The sequence below is a fragment of the Truncatella angustata genome, assembly GCF_020726525.1.
Source record: "Truncatella angustata strain MPI-SDFR-AT-0073 chromosome Unknown BKA67scaffold_1, whole genome shotgun sequence".
Taxonomy (NCBI): domain Eukaryota; kingdom Fungi; phylum Ascomycota; class Sordariomycetes; order Amphisphaeriales; family Sporocadaceae; genus Truncatella; species Truncatella angustata.
Genome location: NW_025763381.1, coordinates 3,315,786 through 3,338,679, shown reverse-complemented (window position 1 = coordinate 3,338,679; position 22,894 = coordinate 3,315,786). Strand labels below are relative to the sequence as shown.

Genomic DNA, 22,894 nt, shown 5'->3' with positions numbered 1-22,894 from the left:
AGCTAGCTTGACCTTAGCGGTAAACCGGCAACATCAGCGTTCGATTATCTAGCACCTGGCAGATCTGGCGTGGACGCTGTACTCGTCATGTCGAATTCACTATATACGCAACGGTGGGCTGTGGCTTACCTTACTGAGATAACGACACTTGTCTGCGCAAGTCATGGGTTGGTCGGAGGGGGGTTTTTTTTTTCTTTCATTATTGTTATTTTTTTGGTCAAATTTGGTTTTGTTTCGCAAGTACAACCGAGCAAAGTTCTCCCCGCCGGACCTGCATAAGGGCAGCTCAAAGTTTTATCCCAGAAGCCGAATGCTAGCCAACCATTTGTGAGTCTTTTGTTGAAGTTGTGTTAGGTATTCCCTGTTCTTCTTCGGATGCCCGTTCAACGTGTTCGGGAGTTGTGCCATGGCTCATTAAAGGCAATTAATTCCACCCTTTGACGGAATCTGCTGAGACATGGCGCTGCAAGTGAATCTTATTCTCAGCAGTCAACATGCTCGCGTCGATATTCGCAACCAACGAACGGCACATTGCCACAGCAATCAATGAGACGAATTCGTTAATCAAGCTTTCAGGTGAGTCTACAGCTTGGCACTGTAGGTTTTACAGCAATTCTGGAAACATTTGTGGTCTGCAGGCGACCTGCATCATGACCGTCGTCTCCAATAAATTATGAAACGATGCGACAGCTGTGCGGGCCCTGCAGCATCCTTGTCCTCTGACACTTGGTATCCTACTGCAGCAACTCATCCGCAAGCCTGCAAGCCCGCAAGCCCCTGGCCCCGGATGCCGATCATACATCAGGAACACCACCTATGCCTTTTTGGCTTTACTCTCCTGTTTCCGTTGCCTCCCACGCCCACGCCCACGCACGAGTGCTGGGAATATTCTCAAACGCACCCATCAACCATCTTGCTTCATGAATCCGTGTTGCAGCAGGAGTTGTTCAGATATTCATCCATCCCGACCGACTTCACTGATATCAGACAAGGTGCCTGCTACAGATTTGACACGACATGTCGAGGTCAAAGCTACCCAGGGAGTGTCTGTTTCATAGCCCCATCCACGACCCGAAACATTCTCATCTGTCCGATTCCAATGTTGACTTCATACTACATACTGTATGTACTGCCTTGTGAGGCTTGTCATTGCTCCACACGACGACACCCGCCTTACCAGCTTCCAGTGAGCCAGATGCCAAACATTACTTGGCACTGAAGTATTGCGATTACGTTGCCATGGCTTATGGACACCGTCTCCTTTTTCATAAATGATAACTGGTTCCACGCCTGCAGTGCAGTAGTAGATGCACTTGGCAGGTCATCGTTGAAGTATGAGAGTTTCTACTTGTCATTTTCAAAAAAGCACAACTCCAGCCACAGTGGACCTGGAGAACTCGCCTGACTAGGTTTAACCTGCTGAAGCGCATGAACCCGCGTATGATCCACACCCCTGGATCCGGATTCAAGACGGGTGCATTGCATAGTATGCATCGACCTCCCCTGCGCCCTTGGACGCGACTATTGCTCCATACTGCCCCAGTACATTCTTGATCTTCCACCATCAGTCCACGTTCTATTTCCAGGCCTGGCCCCTTGTTCCCAGGACGTACTGCTCCTTCTTCCATCCTACTGTATATACATAATAAGTGGCCTCTTTCTCGGTCGCACTTGCTTGTTTCTTCTCAGCCAGACTCTCTGTGTAGCGTCCAGCTTCTACGAACTCCTTCCTTGCCGACCATCTTCAACTGTCTCACACGACCACTCGTTGATCGCGCTCCTCGTGGTATCCTTGTGATAAGCCGTCCTATCTTTTCTCAATCAAATCCGAATCTTCGCCATTCGCTTTCTTCAATTCGTGCAATACAGGCTGAGCCTTTCCATCACTTTAATCACACCCCTGGCTTCGGTAACAAGATAGCCTCACTATTCACCCCAACCATCTTGACAGTCCACCTCAGCCGTCAACCACTCATTGCGTCCCGGAACCACTCATCTTCCTCAGCCTCTTCATACAACAGACGAGCCAATATGCAGACCTCACGATTTCAGAGCATCCGCTCCCGCTTCTCTGCCACAGGCATCCGCACATCTCTTCGCCGTGCATCGTCAGCCTCCTCGCGTAGCACCAGCTCACGCAACTCTTTCACGTCCAACAGCTCTTCCCCAGTAGAGACTATCAACAGCGTGCTATCTCGTCAGCCTTCCTTCGTGGAGATGGAGGAGGAGAGGAAGAGCTTCGGTTCAGAGCTCAACCTTCTTGAGCCAAGACCTGTTGTCTACTGGGGCGGGCTAGAGGAGCGCATGGGATCTTTCTAAGCCCCACGCTCTTCACAGCTACACCATCTACCATGATGGTCATTACTTGGGCTTTAACCATCAATCTCGATTCCAGATTGCTGGTCCCCCGTACATTACATTCGACTTATGCCATGCGCATCATCATTGCCTCAATGGCGACTTTAGGGATATCTGCACTTTCAGGAGCAAGGAACGGCCCTGGACTGGTCTACAAACCCACGACTGGATACGGGGCACGATGTGACGGAAATTATTCTGGGACTTGACTTATGATACGTGTGCACGAAACAAATCATGCACGCATCTGGATCATCGGCGCTTAAGGGGAGTTTGCACAATTGCAGGAATACTGCACGGCTTGGATTGGACTGGACTTGGTACTCATAGATTATGCTTAGGGTGTACTATCTTTACATGTCATGGAGTGAAGCCAAACACATTACGGCTTATGAAAATATGTTGCTCGTTACTTTGATCAAACCAATTTCTTCTTCCTTTGAGGTGATGATGATGCTACTTCACCATGCCCATACCTCATAGTCATACACGAGATTGGATCTTCTTATTCGCCCAAGCCGATCAGAAGTAGTTGATTGGAGTGGACATAAAAAATTCTGCTATCGCCTCATTCCAACTACCTCTTCCTATTCAGCGCACATGGAGCAAACCTCCCGCATTCCTTGTCCTTTGTTCTACATAACAGGCAGCTATTCCAAGTAGTGGCAATCGTATATGACATTGTCCAAGACATGAGAACAGGGTTCAGATTTTAAGTTCCGATGGTTGTGTTTCAGATTAGTAGAGAGGCCATGCCGAGAACGAGAGAGCACATCCGTCTCTCACTGTTCAGCTGAAAACCGTAGGCGAAGTCGGTGGAATAGCCAAAAGAAAGAAAAAATTTATATGGAGCGAGACGACGGGTTTAGTTGAGGGAGGGTTGGGTGTTATAAGGATAGCATCTGCCTTACAAAAGATAGTCATATTATTCACAATAATGACTTGCTCGAGTACAGATCCTGTGGGTGAGATAATGCTAGATTGTGAGCTTGGGTAAAGGGCGATTTCGAAGTTGCTACCCACTCACTCACTGCCTCTATACATTTGCTCTGGAGCGCTTAGAGCCTGATCAATGTTTACTATCAATTATGGTTGACGTTCTTACAAGTATGTATTTGTGACAATCTTTGCGGATTCCGAGATATAAGGACCTCCTCTAACTAAGTAATGCAATCCCACATATCTTTGACTTCATCAAGGTTTTTGGTAAGTTTTCAGTATGATAGATAATTGAGAGGCCAGTCTCAAGTGACCCGAGCACGAAAAGAAAAATAAGAATGATAAAGGTGCTGAATCACTGCACAAAAATTGTGAGTGACAAATTGAGGCCTGTTAAGGGCCAATTTGTTTGATGAGCAAGCCCAACGGACAAATTCTGGTTGTGCAAAAGGTTATTCGCTTTTACTTCTTGACACCAAGCTCTTGAGGGAAAGGACCGCGGAGCAAGCTATTAAGCTGACCATCATACATGAGAAGGATGTAAGCAGGGATGGGCAACTGTAATTATCTTCAAATACTCAGTACCAGTGAAGGTCCAGACCGAAAATATGCTCTGGACAAACTGCCAATGTAAGTTCTGAGACAGTGACGAGAAGCAAATGAATGGGAAGTAAGCAAACAACATTATGGAATCTACTTTTTCGGTACAAAGGCAACCGCTATTTTGACTGCTTCAGAGTGGAATTTAAGATTTCCACTCACAAATGAATAGCGAGAGAAATGGTTGGCATTCTTAATTGCAGGCGGGAAATTTGGTGAGCTTGTGTTTGTAGTTCGTTATCCAAACGTTCAACGATTCGCATCGTCAGGCTGCATCCTGAATGCCCAAAGCACCTCTGCCTCGAACATAATTGGTGCACACATCAACAAATCACCATCAGCCCAGATTTTCTTGGACTGCTTCAATATCAACAAAAGAGCTACCATTTTCTTAAAAAAAAATCATTTCATCTTTGGCCAGTCGCAGTTTTCCGAAGCTCAACCAAGAAGGATATTTTGCATCTAGAGTTTATTCAGGTTGTTGTCTCTGGAAACAGCAGCTTTCCAACTGCAACTAAAGCTCATTCATAAAACACTTATTCCTGTCAATAACAGCCGTTTCTAACATCATGAGTTGCGATGTGAACACAGCGTCACCCTTTGCTGCTGTCAAGAAAATGGCAACACCGACCCGGCGAGCTGTAGACTACCTGAAAGGAACTTGGCGACGACTCAGCAAGACACCCAAAATCACCACCCGCCCTCTGCAAATCTCTTCACCTCTTCCTTTTCGCGGCCGTTCTGGCGTGTGTATGGACCGCACTCAGCTCAACGACGTGGCAAGCGACGACGACCTGACTATTGTCCCCTCCAATTTTTCTGATTACACGTCTACCACCAGTTCTGAGCATTCGCCAGCCATCCAAGATTCCGACTGGCGTCACTTCATCGACACTCCCATGCAGAGCAGTCCCTCGGCATTTCTTGGGGGCTGGTCTGAGGCCTGGTGTCCATCCAGCCAGCGGGGCAGGACTCGAAGCAACAGTGTTCTTACGACCCCTTTCACCATCATCGAGTCTGTCCATAGTGTTGGCGAGAAGTACATCAATGATAAGATGGAGGTAGATTCCATAGCTTACGCCACACCTCCCGCCTCGGGTACCATCGACCACTCCAAGAAAGACTCCTTCCTGCGCTACAGAGAACTGCCCGACGAGAGCACTGTGGGCAGCCGTATGTCAGTCATCACGCCTACGCCGGCAATTCGCCCAACTGCCCGCTCCCCGCATCGGCGTTTTAGCGAGTCCGTCATTGATAATGCCACCGTCGCGGACCTGGACAAGCTGATGGAGAACGCCCATGTGGAGGCGGATGCGTCTGACCGTCGCCCTCGGGCCAACTCGGCAGATACCAGCGATAAGTGGTCGTTCATCTCGGTCCGCGGCGAATCAACCACCAACGATCTTTTCCAATACGGTACAGCTGATCTACCTGTCAGCAAGCGCCGCAAGGTTTCCAGGCAGGAGGCCCCCAATAGAGTGTCCATTCCCATCGTGAGGGGTGAGAGCGAGGTCCAGCGATCGAAGACCGTCCGAACCCACCCTCGTTACTCGGGGGCTCAGAGTTTTGATCCTCGTCGACGAGTACTCGACACCCCCCATGGACCGGCTGTCTTCATTCGTCCATCGCACCTTATGGAGAGCTAATAACACTCGACCGGTTCTGTTGATTACAATTATTAATTTAGTGTTTATGGGTAGCGCTTGGAAGGCAGGCGTTTTTTTGGGGGGGCGGGGGTCGGAACGGCCACTTGAAGTTCGGATGGGATACACTGCCCGCCAGACCGCGAGTGTGAACCTGCTGGTCTGGAAGCTGATTGAATCCAGGCGTCTTTTCACGTTCTAGATATTCTTAGTTTCTCGGTATCTCGGCTCCATTTCTCGGGCTTATGGCAGCCTCTATTTCACGCTCGTTTCTGATGCCCCAAACGATGTTGTCATTTCGCCGATACTCATGAGTGACACGGGGGTATTAAGAAGACTTCGCCAACTTGATCTTCAGACGGAACCTGTAATTTCTCCAGGATCTCTGAAGCTAGCCCACAGTTTTCCTTTTTCCCAGTCTTGATATTCATCGAGCTGATTACCTGTATTGTCCTGCCTCTTTCGACTTACTACACAAGAAGTCAGAGCCATTCGACCACTTCTTCATGTCTTCCGAGGACGACACTCGCATTTCCTGGGGCCGCTGGCTCCTGGTTGGCGGTCGTGGCCCACCTCCGACATGCTCTGCGTTTCTGCGCATGGCATCAGAGCGCAAGGCCTCTCATCGAGAGACATGTGTTCGCCACACAGCAAGGAACGAATCGTACGCGAAGACGAAAAAGGAGCATGGCACAGGGGGCTTTGTGGAATTTGTAAAAACTCAATTTGGACTGGAGAAACCAAAGGAGGTACTGAAGCGTAAGGAATTGATGGAAGTTTGGAGGTAAGGTCCGAAACTCATGCCGGACTCTCGAGTGGTAGTGGCGATGGAGCATTGGTCGGGGAAATCGTCGAGAACAGGGCTGAAGACATTGGCAGTGGCGGCTGCAATAATAATATGAATGAAGACGTAATGCCCAACGACGAAACTTCGGTTGACGTCAACAACGGTGATGGTGAAGAAGAGAGATCGGGGAATGGTAATAGTGGAGAGGATGAGAATGGCGGAGACACAGCTTCTAGCAAGCAAACCCCTGGGAATACTGGCAGCGGTGGTAATGGCGAAAAGGGGCCCTCAGCCGGCGATTAGCAGATCAATGGTGAACTCGGCGTCAGGTAAAAGACCTGAAGCCAGAGTGTCGGTAGAAAACTCAAGATGGCCACTGATGCTGTTCGCCAATCTTGTGGCAACTATCCAAGACTGATGTAGGGGAAATTCCAGGGGCATTTGTATGGGCAAGAGATCGTTTCACAGTAGATGCAACATCGTTAAGAACAAAGCTCGAGCGTAATACTGAGTTGAGACCAATAGTAACCTGCAATAATAGTCTTTAAATCCCGTCTATTCACATGACGAGGCTGAGAAGGCTGAATAAATGAACGTTATGTGGACGGTAGGTTCAGCTAGCAATGCATACCTAACGTCATACATTACTAAGCTATGAGTATAGCGGGCACGGTGGGGTAGCTCTCCAATTGCTTGGAAAGTGACAACATACGATACCACGATACTTCAACCACATGATCATAAAGAGCGCGAGGGATTTATAAGTTCGAAACCAGGCCCAAATTCGACTTTAGAGATACCGCATAGCAATTGTTTTGATTGATCGTTCCAGAAAAATCTGTTTACACGATGGGGAAGATTATCCTCTCAATCAATGCGGGCTCAAGCTCCGTGAAGATATCCGTCTTCTCCGCCGAGCAAGGTCAAGCACCATCGCAAATAGCGGAAGCGCAACTTAGCGGCCTGACATCACCACCAGTAGAGCTCAAATACTCGCGGGAAAATGTCTCAGTTTACAAGAACAAGAAGTTGGAAGAGGACGTAAAGAACCAGGACGCCGCATTCAAGCTTCTTCTCAAGACGCTGGTGGAAGATCCGGAACTGGCGGAGATATCCAGCATGGATGATATCGGCATCACATGCCACAGAGTCGTTCATGGCGGCGACTATGAGACTTCGCAGCTCATCACGGAAGAGACATATCACCACTTGGAGGCCTTGACGGATTTGGCACCCTTGCATAATGCCAGCGCGCTCGAGATCATCAAGTCGTGCATACAGGAGCTTCCGAAAGCTGTCAATGTGGCATGTTTCGATTCGCAGTTCCATTATACGATGCCGGAGCATATACGAACCTATCCTATCAATCCTGAGATCGCCAAGAGTAACCAGCTAGGCAAGTATGGCTTCCACGGCATCAGTTATCAGTTCATCACGAACTCGGTTGCTAAATTTCTCAATAAACCAAAGGGGGACTTGAACATCATTGCCCTGCATCTGGGCAGTGGTGCCAGTGCTTGCGCTATCAAGGGCGGAAAGTCCTGGGACACCAGTATGGGCCTCACACCCCTTGCAGGCTTGCCAGGAGCTACTCGCAGTGGAAGTGTTGATCCTAGGTATGGGTGCTTTTCGAAACATTGTTTGTCGCTCACAAATACTCCGGCTGACACAAACAAACCTACAGCTTGGTCTTTCACTACGCGAGTGACGTGGGAAAACTCTCACCGTCCTCGACGAAAGAATTGCATATCTCGCGCGCCGAAGAAATCCTGAACAAGGAGAGCGGTTGGAAAGCCCTCACCGGCACGACCAACTTTGGCGTCATTGCAGGGTCCGACGACCCGAAGTGCAAGCTCGCATTTGATTTGTTCGTGGACCGCGTTCTTGGTTACGTGGGGAGTTACTATGTCTCGCTGGGGGGCAAGGTTGATGCACTGGTCTTTGCGGGCGGCATTGGCGAGAAGAGTGATAAGCTGCGCCAGCGTGTCGTTGAACAGGCCGGATGCTTGGGATTTGAAATCGACGATGCGCTGAATGGGAATCCAATTCAAGATGTGGTGCAAGATGTCGGCAAGGAGAGCGCGAAGCATAGAACGCTGGTCTGTTTGACGGATGAGCAATTCGAGATGGCCAGGGGCTGCGCCCAGGATCCGGAGTTATGGAAATAAGGAACAAGATCGATTGTAACCTGGGGTAAGCTACGGATTAGTGATCACGAATTAAGAAACTGGCTATAATCGTATGATGTTAATGCACTTGTCTGCACCAAGCCGCCCGCGGATGATAGATGGGAGCTGAAGTTAGGGTGTGATAATGATATTTATTGATGCTTTGTACACAGAATTACACAAAGCAACACAGAGCCTCATTGTGATTATGTCGGCGATATTGGTAAGCCCGTCTCATTCGCACAGACACTATCGTGAATGAGTATCCGCGCTCCGTCGTTTTGACTAAGCGGTGAGATTAACCCCATTGGTAGGCGAGCTCAGCAAGCTGAATGTTCCTCCGCAGATCAGTGGCGATCGCGATGGTCTCGAACGCGTTCTACGGAGTCCCTCGGTGCTGTGTACAGGGTGGTGTACCGATTCCGGCAGGGTCTCGCACATTGGGCAGAGACTCGAGGAAAATGCGAGCAAACTTACCAAGTTAAGGCTGCTGTGTGGCCGACAGCCGGTCAGGAGCCAATTGTGCATAAGTTGGAGAGGAAGAAATAAATCACGATGTCATTGGGCGGAAAAGATGTGTTATGAAAAGAACAAGGCAGGCATATCCGAGATCGACAGGAACGCACCCATTCAGCGAAAGCCATTCGTCGAGAGAATCCCGGAGCCAGTGGAGAAGCCAGCTCGTGTCTGAAGGGCTTCAACAGGGCGAAAAGGAATGGGGTAAAGTAGTGCGTTTTACTGCATCTGAAAGGACCTAGAGACCGTTCCAGCCCGTCTTGTCAGCTCACAAAAACAAGTTGTGGTGTGGAACAGGGTCTTGTTGCGAAGGGGGTCACCAAGGAAAAAAAGTCGCAACCGTCGTGGGGCCCAGGAACAGGAAGCAGAAGCTCCCCTGACAACATTCTGACGTATGTCGAAGGGACGCACTACGATATGGTGCGTGTGGACTTTGGGGGTCTTTTTGTGGAGACTAGTGGGAGTTCTCGGCACAGGCGGAGGACTATACGCGCGACACTAGAAAGTCACGGGCCTTGTAAGAATCGTCAGATATGAATTAACACCTTTGACCCCATGAAGGTCAGATCTACATTCTCATTACCGTAACGGCAGTCGGTGTGAACAGAGAAATCTTTGGGATCCCACCTGTGAATCGAGTGATGAGTCGGGGGACTCGGAGAAACTCAGTTGGTGCCATTCAGGCAATACGCACACCATTTTCATTTCTTCCGATCTTTGTCACTGTTGAAGAGTTTTCGGGTCGACACGTGGCGAACAACAAAGTATGGCATACTCGAAAGTCGAATGAATTGCCGCCTGGCAGCTTGACTAATACGATTGCGACCATTGTTGTATTTTAGGTTTGTAAAGCATGAGGGGTTGAACATGATCACCGCCTACCAGCTAGGTTGGAGCACGAGATCACTAGGATAATTCGCATTCGCTTGCGTGTGAAAGACAGCCATGAGGCAAAGGCGACCAACCCCTGTGCGCGCATCGAGATAACTGGATTTCTGATGGTCGCCATCACACGTTGAGAAATGATGAAAAGGTTAATATGAAATGTAAATATATTCTCATCCAAACATCGCGCCAAGCTGCGTGTGCCGACCACCCATGTGGGTGGAAGAGTGGTATCTAATGCGAAAATAAAATGCCAGACCGTAGAACAGACCACTGGAAAACCATGATCTCTTGTATTATCCGAAAAAAAAAAAAAAAAAACCACATGGCCGTAAGGGCTTGCCCTTGAGCCTGACCTTCCCTTTTTTGCCAGACTCCTAAGAAACCTCCAGTTATTCAATGCTGATACCTGTTGCCTTATCCAAGGCTTCCCAGTTCGATGCAGAGACCGCGTGTCATTCATTTGTATGAGCTCCGGGTATCTTCAAAATGATCCAAAACTCCGAGTACAATGTATATATAATGGTTGAAACCTGCCAAGGTAGCAACCAAGCCCAAAACACAAGTCATTAGAATCGGGCAAATATCCAGAAAATATGACGGTGTAAGCTTATGCGCTGCCTTCTTGGCAGGCAATGGCTGCGAGTGCGTCCAGCCCACTGCTAGTTCTCATTACAGCACCAGGGCGAGTCATCAGCGGCAAGTTGAGTCGCATATCCCAAGTGCTTTCAGGGACTACACTGTAGTGGTCGGTATCCCACATGACGACATCTTCCGATACATGGCTGCTACCTTGAGAGGCAGACGATCTTGATGAAATAGAGCCACGCTTAGATGAGCTCAGTGAAGATTTCGAGGATTTGCTGGATGATCGAGACTTGTCCTTGTAGTGAGTCTCAAGATGCTGTTTCATATTGTCGGCGCGAGTAAACTTCTTGTGGCAGCCTTGATACGTGCATTGCACGGCTTTTTCTGCAGTATGGATCTTGGAGTGCCTAGAGGCATGTCCCGACGTAGTAAATGTCTTTTCACAGCCATGGCTGTCGCGGTACCGGCAGGGGTAGCGCTTGGCGGTCCGTTCAGGTGCTGAACAGGCATTAGAGCTCTCCTCATCGGCGAATGAGTTTGATCTGCTGCTGTCCAAGTAAGTTGGGCGCTTCATGGCGCCCGACTTCTCGAGAGCGAAGTCCTCATACGGGCTTCTGGAGAAGTCGTAAACGGCTGGTGTTGTTGGAGATAGAGCTTCATAGCTGACGTTTGAGTCGTAAGAATTCGAGCGCAGGAGTTCCGGCGTATGTGGTGACGGGGAAACATTTCCAGCTGACTGAAATGAATTTATGCTTCGATATGTCACAGGACGTGCATAGGAATCGTCATTCAGAAGCGAGACCTGGCGGCCTGTAGCATCTCTGGCTTGCATCATTTTGGCGCACGATTGTCCAGACACTATTGAAAGAACCGCGAGGCTGCTGCTGCTTTTTTAGATTGTGTATGTTTGTATTGGTCGATTCCTTGATCAGGTTATACGATTGTAAATGTATAGGTTGTGCCTACGGCTCGAATGTCCCGCGAGTACTGGTTTTGAATGCTGTAATGGTACCTGGAATATTGGTATAGATGGTGTAGATAATTGCAATACGAGTAGGTAAATGTTGTAAGTGTTTGTTATAATAATGTAGAGACAAAAACGTCGAGAGACAGTGATTAGAGCTCCGCTATGGGATGATTGGGACCAAAATAAGATTGTTCGACGTGGTTGGGCTGGACAGCTTCGTAGATATACACAGGATTCAACGGAAGGCCATGTGCGCGAGGGCTGGTTTAAAAGAAGACGTATGGGAAAGGCATGAATCCCATCGAGTTTTCGCTTGCCCGTAAGCCGCACAGCTCTACACAACCCATGTTTCTTAGGGTGGATTCAGTGGAGCGTACCTTGACCCGAAAGTAGCAGTGCGAGAGCTAGGGCGGCGGATGAGTACGAGTAGGGGTCAGGGGTCAGAGGTCTCAAGGAAGTCGAACGAAAAAGCGGAGGCCACGACTGCAAGTACTGACAGAAGTACTGCCATTGTACCTTTTGCGATTTAAGCCCTGGGATGAGTCTAGTTGCGACAAACAGTTTCTGATTTTCCGGAAGATCAGGGTCTTGACGGACATATGATGAGCTTTGGATTACTTGGTACAGCCGCGATGCATGCACAGTTGGATTGAACAGATTAGTCGACTTTTTGACCTCCTTTACGAACTTGTATGTAGGTAATGCATGTCAACAGGCTGTTGGAGGTTGTATCGGATCACTCGGTCAGACGAGAACAGGTCCAAATAACGCAACGCAACGCAACCGTTGGAATCGGGGTATCAGGGCATCGCACAGCTTGCCAGATTGAAAGTTCAACATCCAAGGTCTTCCTCTGGTGCCGATTCCCGATTACATCGGGCGCCCGTCTATCCTCCTTGTAAAGTGAGAGAGTGTCGTGATCAGTCCAGAATCCAGATTCTATGTATTCTCCGCTGCGCGAAGTGCTGCCAAGGACTCCGAACCAACTGATCCAACAACGTTTTCCTGTGTTCATAATGACGTATGTGGCCGCCAAGGGCTTTTGAGGAGTTCAGAAACCCTCAATTCTGGGCCCTCAATCTGGGGGTTTCATGGCAACAGGGTGAGAGTTGAGAGTTCACCTCCGGAGGTTAAGCCCCGCTGAATTTCCGCCCCTCGCCTCTGGAAATGCGTTGCGAAAGCCTTGCGGCAGGACAAAGATCTTTTTTAATTTAATTTTTTATTTTTTCTTCTCTGTATGTATGGAGCAGTAGCATGCAAGTACAGTAATGAAAATTAACCCTCCAGACCTGTGCTAGACAGCACCAAGTAGACTACAACGCCTAGCTAAATCGGGTAGTCTATCTTTATGGCCGTAGTGTGAGTATAAAGTGTCAGGGTTAATGCAACCACAAACCTATTCCAGGCCAATGGTTCGACGACTGCATTAGACCCTGAATGAATGGCTTCAACAGAGTTTACTCCAGGATCATGGGCTCTTCTTGTCAAATGGGTGTGCAGTCAGCATCTTACGAATATTGACGCCCTTTCCAGGCAGGCGGGTCCGTAAGCGAGCATCAGCTACGGCCACTCTATGTAAGGACTAGTTATGTGCACTACAACTGTTGTTTACCAAGCTATTGTAGCATTCCTCGTCTTCGCTCTTCATTTCATGGGGAGCAACTACTGTAAAGGCGCCTGAAAAGGCGCTTGGCAAAGACATTGCAAGTAATAAGCGGGAAAGATGGTATTTGAGAATTCCATGCTCGGCTGAACACCTGGATCTCGATCCGGGGACTTATCGCTCTTGAGTACATGCAATTGGTGGCCGCTCAACTTAACGCTCACTAGTTTGCTTCCCGGTGCAGGATTCATTAAAAAGAACAAAATTGAAATAAAAACCCCCCCTTGTGAAATGATAATCCTAACATTTTAGCCTTGCACGATTTGAAAGTTCAGTCATGATTAATGTCAAATGTTACCTCCTATCCTGACAGCTGCCTGGTTTCTACTGTAAGAGCTGAGAAAAATAGAGCTGTTGCAGGTTGTCAGCGACAAGGGTAAGCTCCACATTTAAATGACAGGAATGGAGTGGGAAGCCTTCATTTGATAGTACCTGAGGCCGGCGAGAACGGTACATGGCGCAGTACGATGAGAAGGACCCTTTTCGGGATGGGCCCTGCCACTGTGATGTCATACCTGTGACGGAGAGCGCACTGCTTCTAGGGAAAATTATCGGTTCGGTCGTCGCAGGAATAGAGCAAAGTCCCTGCATGGACGGAGTGGGCTGATGGGGAAGACGGACTAAGCAGGGACAGCAAAAAGGGTCCCGTGTGAGGTGTCGTGGTCACCTGTGTTAGACTTCGGTTTGCGATCGAGTTCTTTGTGCTCAATCGAAGTTCAGGCCCTCAATATACAGGGATACATGCAGCCCAGACAGGAAACCTTTTAGCGCGTAGTACCTCCATGTCCTTGCTAAAATGTGGTTCTCCAAGCAGATCGCCCAAAGTTTCTTTCCGGAGACGCCAAAGTACCCTTGCAACACAATGTGGAAGCGCCCTCCCATATGGCTTGATTGAGTTCCATCCAATGCAAGAAGGAATCTCTATCGCATCTAACAGGGCACAGCAGAAATTCAGGGTCCCCCAAAGAGACTCTTCGAAGTCCCTTGAGTTTGCGTCATGATTGGCTCGTTCAGAACAAGTATACTGTGTACTTGATAACAATATTCTTGGAGGATCCAATACATTCACGAACCCGACCAAGGTACAGGCTTTGGAACAGCCTTGTGCTCCAAGTCTAGACCGCGATGGACCTTCGATTATTTACTTAAACGTGAGGGACCGATGGTGCTCAAAACAAATGATGTAATGCCTGAATGCCATTTTGTATAACAGAACAAGAACAAGATCAGGCCCGGAGTTGCCGCGAATAAGGGTTATTCTGAGCCGGACTAGAATCTCCGTGACTGTGCTGAGATGAATTGAGGCTATCGCGGCTCACGATACTCGTTATGGTGGTTTCGAAAATTTGGATACCAATCGTCGATTTCGAACGAATCGGCGATTGGCTGCAAGGGCTATACTCTGTAGAGATAACTGACGGGCGGATGATCAGGGTTCATCCACAGCACTATTTTCGCCGTTGGTTACTATGCAGGGATCCGACCAAGCAGCAACGGCCGTGGCCAGTAGCCATTTCTATGACATTAGGACGATGAGTGTCAAGAACAGTTGTTATGTGCCTCGCTCGACCCCAAGTCTTTACACAGTAGAGACCGGCTGCATTCCGGAAAAGGGTGTGATGTAGTCGTCTCTAGGATCATATGCAGGTGCAGACAATATCAGACAATGTTGGATACATGTTTACATACCGGTTTACAACTTTTGATGCACGTCTTGGCAACCTTCCTGTTCCTCAGAAGGCTCAAGGTAGGCGACCCGCAACACGGAGTAATCGGCATGTCACATTCGCATTGCAGATTTGTAGACTGTGGCTCAGCCGACAAGCGAGACGATCTCCCGATCTCCTTTGTGGTCAGATCGATGATCGTTAGGTCGCAACGAAAGCTTTGAGATTTCAAAACTAATACGGGGCCCGACACTGGCCACTTGAGGCCTTAGTCCACGCTGATCCTGGATATTGCTCCGTATATTCTAAAATACTTCTAGCTAGTCTTTGGCTGACCGACTCGAAACTATCCGCTTGCGGGCACTCGTCAAAAGTAAATAAAATTGCAGACATTGACCGTTGAGACGATACGCAACGTTCTAGAAGCTTTCTGACGTCAGACCTCCTTCAGTTGACCTTCTTTGGGAAACCCATTTCCTTCGCTCAAACCACACTAGGTTACAGAGTTTTCCTTATCCTCAAGTGCCAATACCGTTGCGTAGACAACGACCTCCAGTAAGCTAGTTATAGTGTTAGAGCAACTAAAGCCCAGTCATTGCGGGCGGGCGCCGTGCAAACCGGAGAGCCTCATTCGAATATCATTTCCCGAAGAAGTTCTAGCATAGGCATAATAAATAGTCCTGGCCACAACCTTATATCTAGTTTTTGACGAATCAACATTCAGGCTTTTATTTGCACCATCGATGAATGCTCTAACCAGCTCGCTGGAGACTGGCTATACTTACAAGCAAGCTACCAAGTTTAACACCTTAATACCATGTACATACATAGCATGATCGATTGATTTCACTCCCGTTTAATCCAAGCTGTTTCGACTCCTGCCGTTAATAAGGGTTGGAAACCCGATGTTCACCGAGGCCAGCATGTTATGTTTGCAACATTCCCACACGTGAACAGTCGTTCAGCATTACGCAAAGTTGCTCGAGAGCGTAACAACAACAATATCAACCCGTCGCAAGATCTACAATAGTATACATGTATAAATTCGCGTCGATGGTTCGGGACCGAAGCCCGGAACCCTGCCGGCGGAGCCGGAGCACTAAACATACCAAGACTTCCCAGCTTTGATGCCGGACAAACTCAATTCACACCACACGACATTTTAACACAGCTCTATGCCCTGCTTCGAGTTGACCAAGCCGTACGCGCGGTTGATACCTGAACTCTAACCCGGGGACATCTATCCTCTCTTAACCAGCACTTATAGCATAGAACTTACGCATCCTGGCATTATTCCCGAGCTATTCTACGATGCCCAGAGTAAGACAAACAAATGAATATCGAGTTTTATCTGACGAAATGCGGGCTCTGCTAGGCTTGCTCGAAATCAATTCCCATTGGCCCATAACCTTGACAGACATGTGCGGCCCTTGTGTAGTACACATTGCTGCTATTGGGCCCTGCATAAACCCTTCTAGATAATTGTCCTAGTGAGGAGTAAATTGCCAGTGTACATTTCCAAGACATACCATTACATCCCTCTACACACCTCGAGTGACCCCGCATCCCCCATGTGCTCCAAATAAAGTAACAAGAGAGCTTGCCTGCGAAGCACCAAGGACAGGCTGCTTCTGAAATGCTCGTGCCCATGTTCACATTCCAAAGCTATGGCACACGCATCAATAGGCCCGTTCGTCTCGCCAGTCCCACCAACCCGGAGCGTGACCGAGATATGACGACTCGAGTCCTTCCCCTCTTCCCCTTTCACTAGAGATAGCACACGTACTTGATACTATCTATCATGTTTTCCTACATGCGCGGTAGAGTTATACTGGTACCCATAAATTTTTTTAATTTCTTTTTCAAATTCTAAATATTTTTTTCCAACCCCGGGTCTTGCTGCAAATGGGAAACTCTGATTTCCCCATGTCTGGCGGCATGGGGCTTTTTGCGATTTCCGCCCCCATCTCCCTTCCCCTCCCTTTTCCTTGAAAAGCATTTCGGCAGTTCTATTTTACTTTCTGTCATACATATATTCTAGATACCATGCATCACTGCACCTCAAGCGAGGGATAGATCGACAAGGCCTGGAACAGTCCATCTCCCCCACAATACCATAAGACTTCTGCAAATAAGAGTTCCACGTGTGTTTCCCATGAGCACGATCTCAGCGACATCATTTTACCTGTTTTTCGAGCATTCAAAGGACCTTGCTGCTCCGGGGACATGCTCCGGGCAGTCGACTGGCTACCAGGTGACCTGTTGCGTGGAGATCATCCTCTCTCATCAAGGAGAGAAGATCAGAACGCACAATGGATAAACGCAAAGGGGGATAAACACACAGCCATAGCTAAAACATTGTCTTTCTCTAATGTTTACTTGCCAGTCAGTCCCCTCAAAGTAACTTTCGGTGGTAGTAGGGGTCTTTGAGCCTCCCTGATGGGGTGTGTGTGGCTAGTATTAAGCGCGCACGAGTTGGATTACAGACTGCATACAAAGTAAAAGTACCGTGCCATACAAAACAAGTGGCTGCGACTATTTGCCCGGAGGGTTCGCTTGTCCTTTCTCTTTGAGCCACATACTTGTACGGCTCTCCTAACGGCCGCAGATGTGTGCCACTACTGCTCGTGGGTGGCTATCCGGAGGTCGCGGCAGGTGCCTTTCCTGCAGGACTTTCTGCTATGTACTGTGTAGGTTCCAAGGGAGGCCGAACCGCCAACTCTTGACGCAGGGACTGAAAGAAGGCTATCATCGACAATTAGCTCTATGGAGGGTTCTGTCGATGTGGCGTGTTACGCTCCTGGAGTTCTGATTTCGTATCTACCAAGTATGCCTGAGCGCTTTGGAACCAAAAGGCAAACTCTCGTTGATAATAAAACACCACGACATGGAGTCAATCTTCGGCGCAGCAGCGATGCGCGCTTGGTAGAGTCCGACTGGTGCATCGGTTATAAAATTTACATGAATCATATTTCCCATCAGCTTTGAGCTGGACCTCAAACGCCGTTACGATGCTACATAAGCAATACAAGATCTGGTACATATAAACCTTTTTTTGTTCGTTTCGGTTCTCACTCTTTAGAAGGCAACCTAGGCGCCACAAGACCCTGTTGTCTGTGCTCAGCTGCACAGCTGCAGAAAACCTTGTTTCTAGCGTGAAAGCAAGAGTTGCTGCTGCGTAAATTCTATCTCTTGGCAGGCAATGGCGGAGGTAACATTCTGCCAGCTCCCACATCAACTTTCTTGCTGGGAGGCTGGCTATTGGTTCCACCGACCTGGGTGAAGGCACCACTCTTGAAGTAACGGTCGTCCTCTGCTGCCCGCTTGCGCTTGAGTTCAGCTTGAACCTTGGGGTCGACAAGCTCGATACCCTGAGCAGGGGTGAATGCTAAGGAGGAGGCAGTTCCTGCGGCTCCACCACCAATGGTGGACCCTACGCCAGAGGTGCGGATGCCTCTTCCGCGCAGGTCTATATTGGATTGCGCGGAAGTTCGAAACGATGAGGCCGAACCGCCGATAGGGTCTATTGCTCCCCATCCCTTGTTCTTCTGGCTCAGCTTTGCACGCGTCTTGTTATCGATTTGAGTAGCGCGAATCCTGCCCTCCTGAGCATGGCCTATCATGCCCATACCCACAGTACCATCACCAATGCCGTAGTCAGTCTCCTTCTCCTCCTTGCCAAAGACCATACGGTTCTGGGCCTTCCTTAGTTCGGTCATGGCAACGGCTGCCTTGGCATTACGGGCCAGTCTGCCACCACGCTTACGCGACGGCTTGTCATCCGGCGCAGGAAGTGCTCGTTGACCTTTGTTGGGCGGAGGGGCTGTCATCTTGTCCAGTCGTTCTAAGCATTGACCTCGTAGCTCTTCACCATAAGCACCGTCGGGATTGGTATGGCTAGTATCTGCGCGGGCGGCCAGGACGACCTTGGCAGCTACCGCCTTCATAGCCTTCTTCTTCAAATCTGTCGGGATGCCCCGAATGATGGGTGAATGATACAAGAAGCCCTGCTGCCTATTCTGGACATTTGTTGCGAAGGCAGAGTTGGCTTGCCTCTTGCTTCCCCACGCCGCCAAATTGCATGAAGGTGTTCTCGACAATGGAGTCAAGCCTCCAGCTGTGTTGATGAGCTGTGCTGCAGCTAGAGAGCCGATGATGGCCGTCAAATTAGGGGCGAAGACATTCATCCGAGATTGGACATATTCCGTGAGGGTTTTCTTTGCCTTGTCCATAGACACAATCATTTGACAAGCCCTGAAAATGCGATCCAACTCGTCACGACCGAGGTTTTGTCCCTGAGATCTTGTAGCCTCCAATGTTACGGTCATGAGCGAGGCCTTCTCGAGCACATGCTTGAGCGGCTCGCCGATGACGTTATCTGTGCTATCCTGCAATGCTTTGATACTGCTAGAGTCCATAGGTCCATTGCCGAGAATGGCAACAACTTTGGCATATTGGATGGGGTTCTGAATGAGCGTTTCGAGCTCAGGGAAGCGGGCAGAGTAATGATCTCGAATGAACTTGTGTACCTTCATGATCTCGCCATCGATCTCGGTGGATAGCGTGTTGGACTCGGTAAGGATCTTGTACTCGGGGTTATCCTCAATGTTACCAATGTTGATGGTCGACAGATTGAGAGGTTGTGATTGGTATCGTTGGATGTCCTGCAGGGCCGAGGCCAGTCGGTTAGCTGTGCCACGTGCGCGGGAAGGGGGCGTCGATGGCTGCGCTGGATGGCTTACCTTCAACAGTGGCTCCAGCCTGTCCATGACCTTGGTGACTTTGCGAACATCCTTGACGCTGCCGAGCTGCATCTGCTCGACTTTGGCCTTTGCTTCGTCTGGATCATCCATGGGATGTATGGCGGCGGCGTTGAGGCCACTCATCTCTTGATCTTCCTCCTCGGGGGGTTCCTCATCACCGTCGAGTACCATGTCATCGTCGTCATCCTTGCTGTGGCCATTTGCCTGGCGGACAGACGAGTCCTCGCCATCCAAGCCAAGGTCATCCTGGGGATCGCCCTGTTCGGAGCCGGAGTCCTCGAAGTCGTTGAGGAGCTCGTCGGCGAGAGTCGACATGATGGTCCACTGGTCGATGAGACTTTACGAACACAAAGCAGTATCAGATGCGACCGACTCACTTTTGCGCAACTTGCTTGCTCTTGCTACACGTGGCTCGCCCTAGGCAGCCGCTTTCCAAACCTGTATGCCGGGCGTAAATGGTAGAAGCTGTAGTGGTCGCGCAGGGCGGCTCAGAGCGCTCTCGGTGGGGGGCTGTGGATTACCGCTGAGCAAGTTTGTCGGGGGGGTGCCGACGTCGAGCCACGAGATTCCCTAGGTAGCGCAAATCAAGTGCCGAAGAATCAGAGGGCGGAGAGCAGCAGTTCCTGCATTGGAATGCCGTGAAGTGAAAATGAATTGAAATGGCGAATACGCGACGGCGAAACGGTTGGAGATAAGTCCGATAAGAAGCTTATGTAATGGCGCTAACCACCGGGTGCCCCACTTTAATAGCTGTACTGGAAGCAACTAAACGTAGGCCGATTTGAGGATTCAATCGCGGGACGGCGCGTCCATATTTTAATGTTCATTGATTTTCTTTGGTTTTGCTCAAGCACAGTCTGGCTCCAGCTTCAGCTTCAGCCTCAGCCTCAGCCGCAACGCCCGCCTTCTCCCTCGCAGACTTGCTGGAGCACTGCGCCCAGACAGTTCATCCCGCGTCTTCGTCGTCCGCGTCTGCAAAGTCTGGAAAGTCTGGAAAGCGTGTCGTCCGCCCTTGCATGTCAATCTCGTCTGGCCATCTTAGGAACCAAAAGCATCCATCAGCCACACACCCCTCAAGATGGAGTCTTCACGCGGCCCCCCGAGGGTCAAGAACAAGGCCCCCGCGCCCATCCAGATCTCGGCAGAGCAGCTGCTGCGCGAGGCTCAGGACAGGCAAGAGGGAACCTTGAAAGCACCCACCCAACGCTTCGCAGATCTCGAGGAGCTCCATGAATTCCAAGGCAGAAAGCGCAAGGAGTTCGAGGACTATGTGCGCCGCAATCGCATCAACATGAACAACTGGATGCGCTACGCACAGTGGGAACTCGAGCAGAAAGAATACAGGAGGGCGCGTTCCGTTTTCGAGCGAGCCCTCGATGTCGATTCCACCTCGGTCATCCTATGGATCAGATACATCGAGGCCGAGATGAAGAACCGGAACATCGCCCACGCCCGCAACCTCCTCGATCGCGCCGTCACCATTCTGCCACGCATCGACAAGCTCTGGTACAAGTACGTCTACATGGAGGAGATGCTGGGAAACATCCCCGGCACGAGACAAGTCTTCGAGAGATGGATGGAGTGGGAGCCCGAAGAGGCTGCCTGGAGCGCCTACATCAAGCTTGAGAAGCGCTATGGCGAGTACCAGAGGGCGCGCGACATCTTCCAGCGGTTCACCATCGTCCACCCCGAGCCGCGGAATTGGATCAAATGGGCCAAATTCGAAGAAGAGTCTGGGACCAGCGATCTCGTCCGCGAAGTTTATGCCTCTGCTATCGACGTGCTTGGAGACGAGTTCACCGACGAGAAACTTCTCATTGCATGGGCCCGCTTCGAGGCCAAAATGAAGGAGTACGAGCGGGCGAGGGCCATCTACAAGCATGCTCTGGACCGCCTGCCACGCTCCAAGTCAATGAACCTCCACAAAGCCTACACTACTTTCGAAAAACAGTTTGGTGATAAGGAGGGCGTCGAAGATGTCGTTCTATCCAAGCGCCGGAGGCTCTATGAGGATCAGATCACTCAGAACCCCAAGAACTATGATATATGGTTCGACTACGCGCGCCTGGAGGAGACCTCGGGCGACCTGGACCGGGTACGAGATGTCTACGAAAGGGCAGTGGCCCAAATACCACCTACTCAAGAGAAGCGACACTGGCGCCGGTACATATATCTATGGGTGTTTTATGCCTTATGGGAGGAGATGGAGGCCAACGACGTCGACCGCGCACGGCAGATCTATAAGCTGTGCTTGGATCTTATACCCCATAAGAAGTTCACATTCGCCAAACTCTGGCTGCTGAAGGCGCAATTCGAAATCCGACAGGGACAGTTGACCGCTGCACGGAAGACCTTGGGCCAAGCTATCGGCATGTGCCCCAAAGATAAGCTCTTCAAGGGTTACGTGGAGCTCGAGATGAAGCTGTACGAGTTCGTGCGGTGCCGCACTTTGTACGAAAAACACATTGAGTGGAACCCTGCAAACTGCCAAGCATGGATCAAGTTTGCAGAGCTCGAACAAAGTCTGGATGATCTGGACCGTGCGAGAGCTATATACGAACTTGCTATAAGCCAGAATGTGCTGGACATGCCTGAACTGCTATGGAAGGCGTATATCGACTTTGAAGAAGGCGAGGGCGAGTATGACAAAACCCGCGACCTGTATGAGCGACTGCTCGAGAAGACAGACCATGTCAAGGTGTGGATCAGTTATGCACACTTCGAACTCAACATTCCAGATACCACAGATGAGACGGCGAATGGCGAGGCAGAAGAATCGCCCAAGAGCGAGCAAGCAAGAGAGAGCGCCCGGAAGGTATTCCAGCGCGCTCATCGGCGAATGAGGGACCAGGAACTCAAAGAGGAGACGGTCTCACTCCTAAACTCATGGCTGTCATTTGAGCGTGCCTATGGATCAGCCGAGGACATCGACAAGGTCCAGAAGCAGATGCCGCGCAGGACAAAGAGGAGACGGAGACTGGAAGACGACACGTACGAGGAATATATTGACTACGTGTTCCCAGCGGATGACGAGCAGAAACAGGATCTGTCAAATATGCTGGCTATGGCCCAAGCGTGGAAGCAGCAGGGAGGTGCCACCAGCTGAAATGGCTTGTTATAGCCCCAGATATCTCATATCTTAACGCGAGCAAATTGCCAGCAAGGAGTGTGGGTTGTTAATAGACACGTGACTTTACAGACCTAACAGGCAGACGTGAACAAGCTTCTTTGCGAGCAAAACCAGTCTCAGCTCGCGACTCTTCGCTGCACTATTGACCTGAGATTGAGATTAATATCAACGAACGACCAAGTTCGATTGACAGCAAGTCCTCAGGAGTATCAGTACTAAC

The 22,894-nt window shown here is 49.8% G+C and overlaps 8 protein-coding genes across 8 annotated transcripts; 5 read left to right on the top strand and 3 right to left on the bottom strand.

Moving 5' to 3' along the window:
* Nucleotides 1–2,031: 2,031 nt before the first annotated feature.
* On the top strand, nt 2,032–2,319 carry BKA67DRAFT_653110 (uncharacterized protein; the record flags this gene model as incomplete). Its single annotated transcript, XM_046106297.1, has 2 exons — nt 2,032–2,108; nt 2,160–2,319. The coding sequence occupies 2 exons, from the start codon at nt 2,032–2,034 to the stop codon at nt 2,317–2,319; spliced, it is 237 nt and encodes a 78-aa protein (XP_045964034.1).
* A 2,147-nt stretch (nt 2,320–4,466) lies between these two features.
* BKA67DRAFT_653109 (uncharacterized protein) lies at nt 4,467–5,543 on the top strand (the record flags this gene model as incomplete). Its single annotated transcript, XM_046106296.1, has 1 exon — nt 4,467–5,543. One exon carries the CDS (start codon nt 4,467–4,469, stop codon nt 5,541–5,543), a length of 1,077 nt encoding a protein of 358 aa, XP_045964033.1.
* Nucleotides 5,544–6,046: 503 nt separating this feature from the next.
* Nucleotides 6,047–6,630, top strand: BKA67DRAFT_530026 (uncharacterized protein; the record flags this gene model as incomplete). Its single annotated transcript, XM_046099173.1, has 2 exons — nt 6,047–6,324; nt 6,363–6,630. 2 exons carry the CDS (start codon nt 6,047–6,049, stop codon nt 6,628–6,630), a joined length of 546 nt encoding a protein of 181 aa, XP_045964032.1.
* Nucleotides 6,631–7,010: 380 nt separating this feature from the next.
* On the top strand, nt 7,011–8,660 carry BKA67DRAFT_546162 (acetate kinase). Its single transcript, XM_046101373.1, has 2 exons — nt 7,011–7,943; nt 8,012–8,660. The coding sequence occupies exons 1-2, from the start codon at nt 7,177–7,179 to the stop codon at nt 8,493–8,495; spliced, it is 1,251 nt and encodes a 416-aa protein (XP_045964031.1). The 5' UTR covers nt 7,011–7,176; the 3' UTR covers nt 8,496–8,660.
* BKA67DRAFT_546159 (uncharacterized protein) lies at nt 8,661–9,506 on the bottom strand. Its single transcript, XM_046101372.1, has one exon. It carries the CDS (start codon nt 9,021–9,023, stop codon nt 8,781–8,783), a length of 243 nt encoding a protein of 80 aa, XP_045964030.1. The 5' UTR covers nt 9,024–9,506; the 3' UTR covers nt 8,661–8,780.
* A 617-nt stretch (nt 9,507–10,123) lies between these two features.
* Nucleotides 10,124–11,720, bottom strand: BKA67DRAFT_32331 (uncharacterized protein). Its single transcript, XM_046096198.1, has one exon. The coding sequence runs from the start codon at nt 11,317–11,319 to the stop codon at nt 10,507–10,509; it is 813 nt and encodes a 270-aa protein (XP_045964029.1). The 5' UTR covers nt 11,320–11,720; the 3' UTR covers nt 10,124–10,506.
* Nucleotides 11,721–17,966: 6,246 nt separating this feature from the next.
* BKA67DRAFT_616283 (Prp31 C terminal domain-containing protein) lies at nt 17,967–20,339 on the bottom strand (the record flags this gene model as incomplete). Its single annotated transcript, XM_046105439.1, has 3 exons — nt 19,922–20,339; nt 18,293–19,868; nt 17,967–18,193 (listed from the first exon to the last, which is right to left on the bottom strand). The coding sequence occupies exons 2-3, from the start codon at nt 19,857–19,859 to the stop codon at nt 17,967–17,969; spliced, it is 1,794 nt and encodes a 597-aa protein (XP_045964028.1). The 5' UTR covers nt 19,860–19,868; nt 19,922–20,339.
* Nucleotides 20,340–20,622: 283 nt separating this feature from the next.
* Nucleotides 20,623–22,650, top strand: BKA67DRAFT_589676 (uncharacterized protein; the record flags this gene model as incomplete). The annotated part of the gene is made up of 1 exon (XM_046104500.1): nt 20,623–22,650. The coding sequence occupies one exon, from the start codon at nt 20,623–20,625 to the stop codon at nt 22,648–22,650; it is 2,028 nt and encodes a 675-aa protein (XP_045964027.1).
* Between the last annotated feature and the right edge of the window lie 244 nt (nt 22,651–22,894).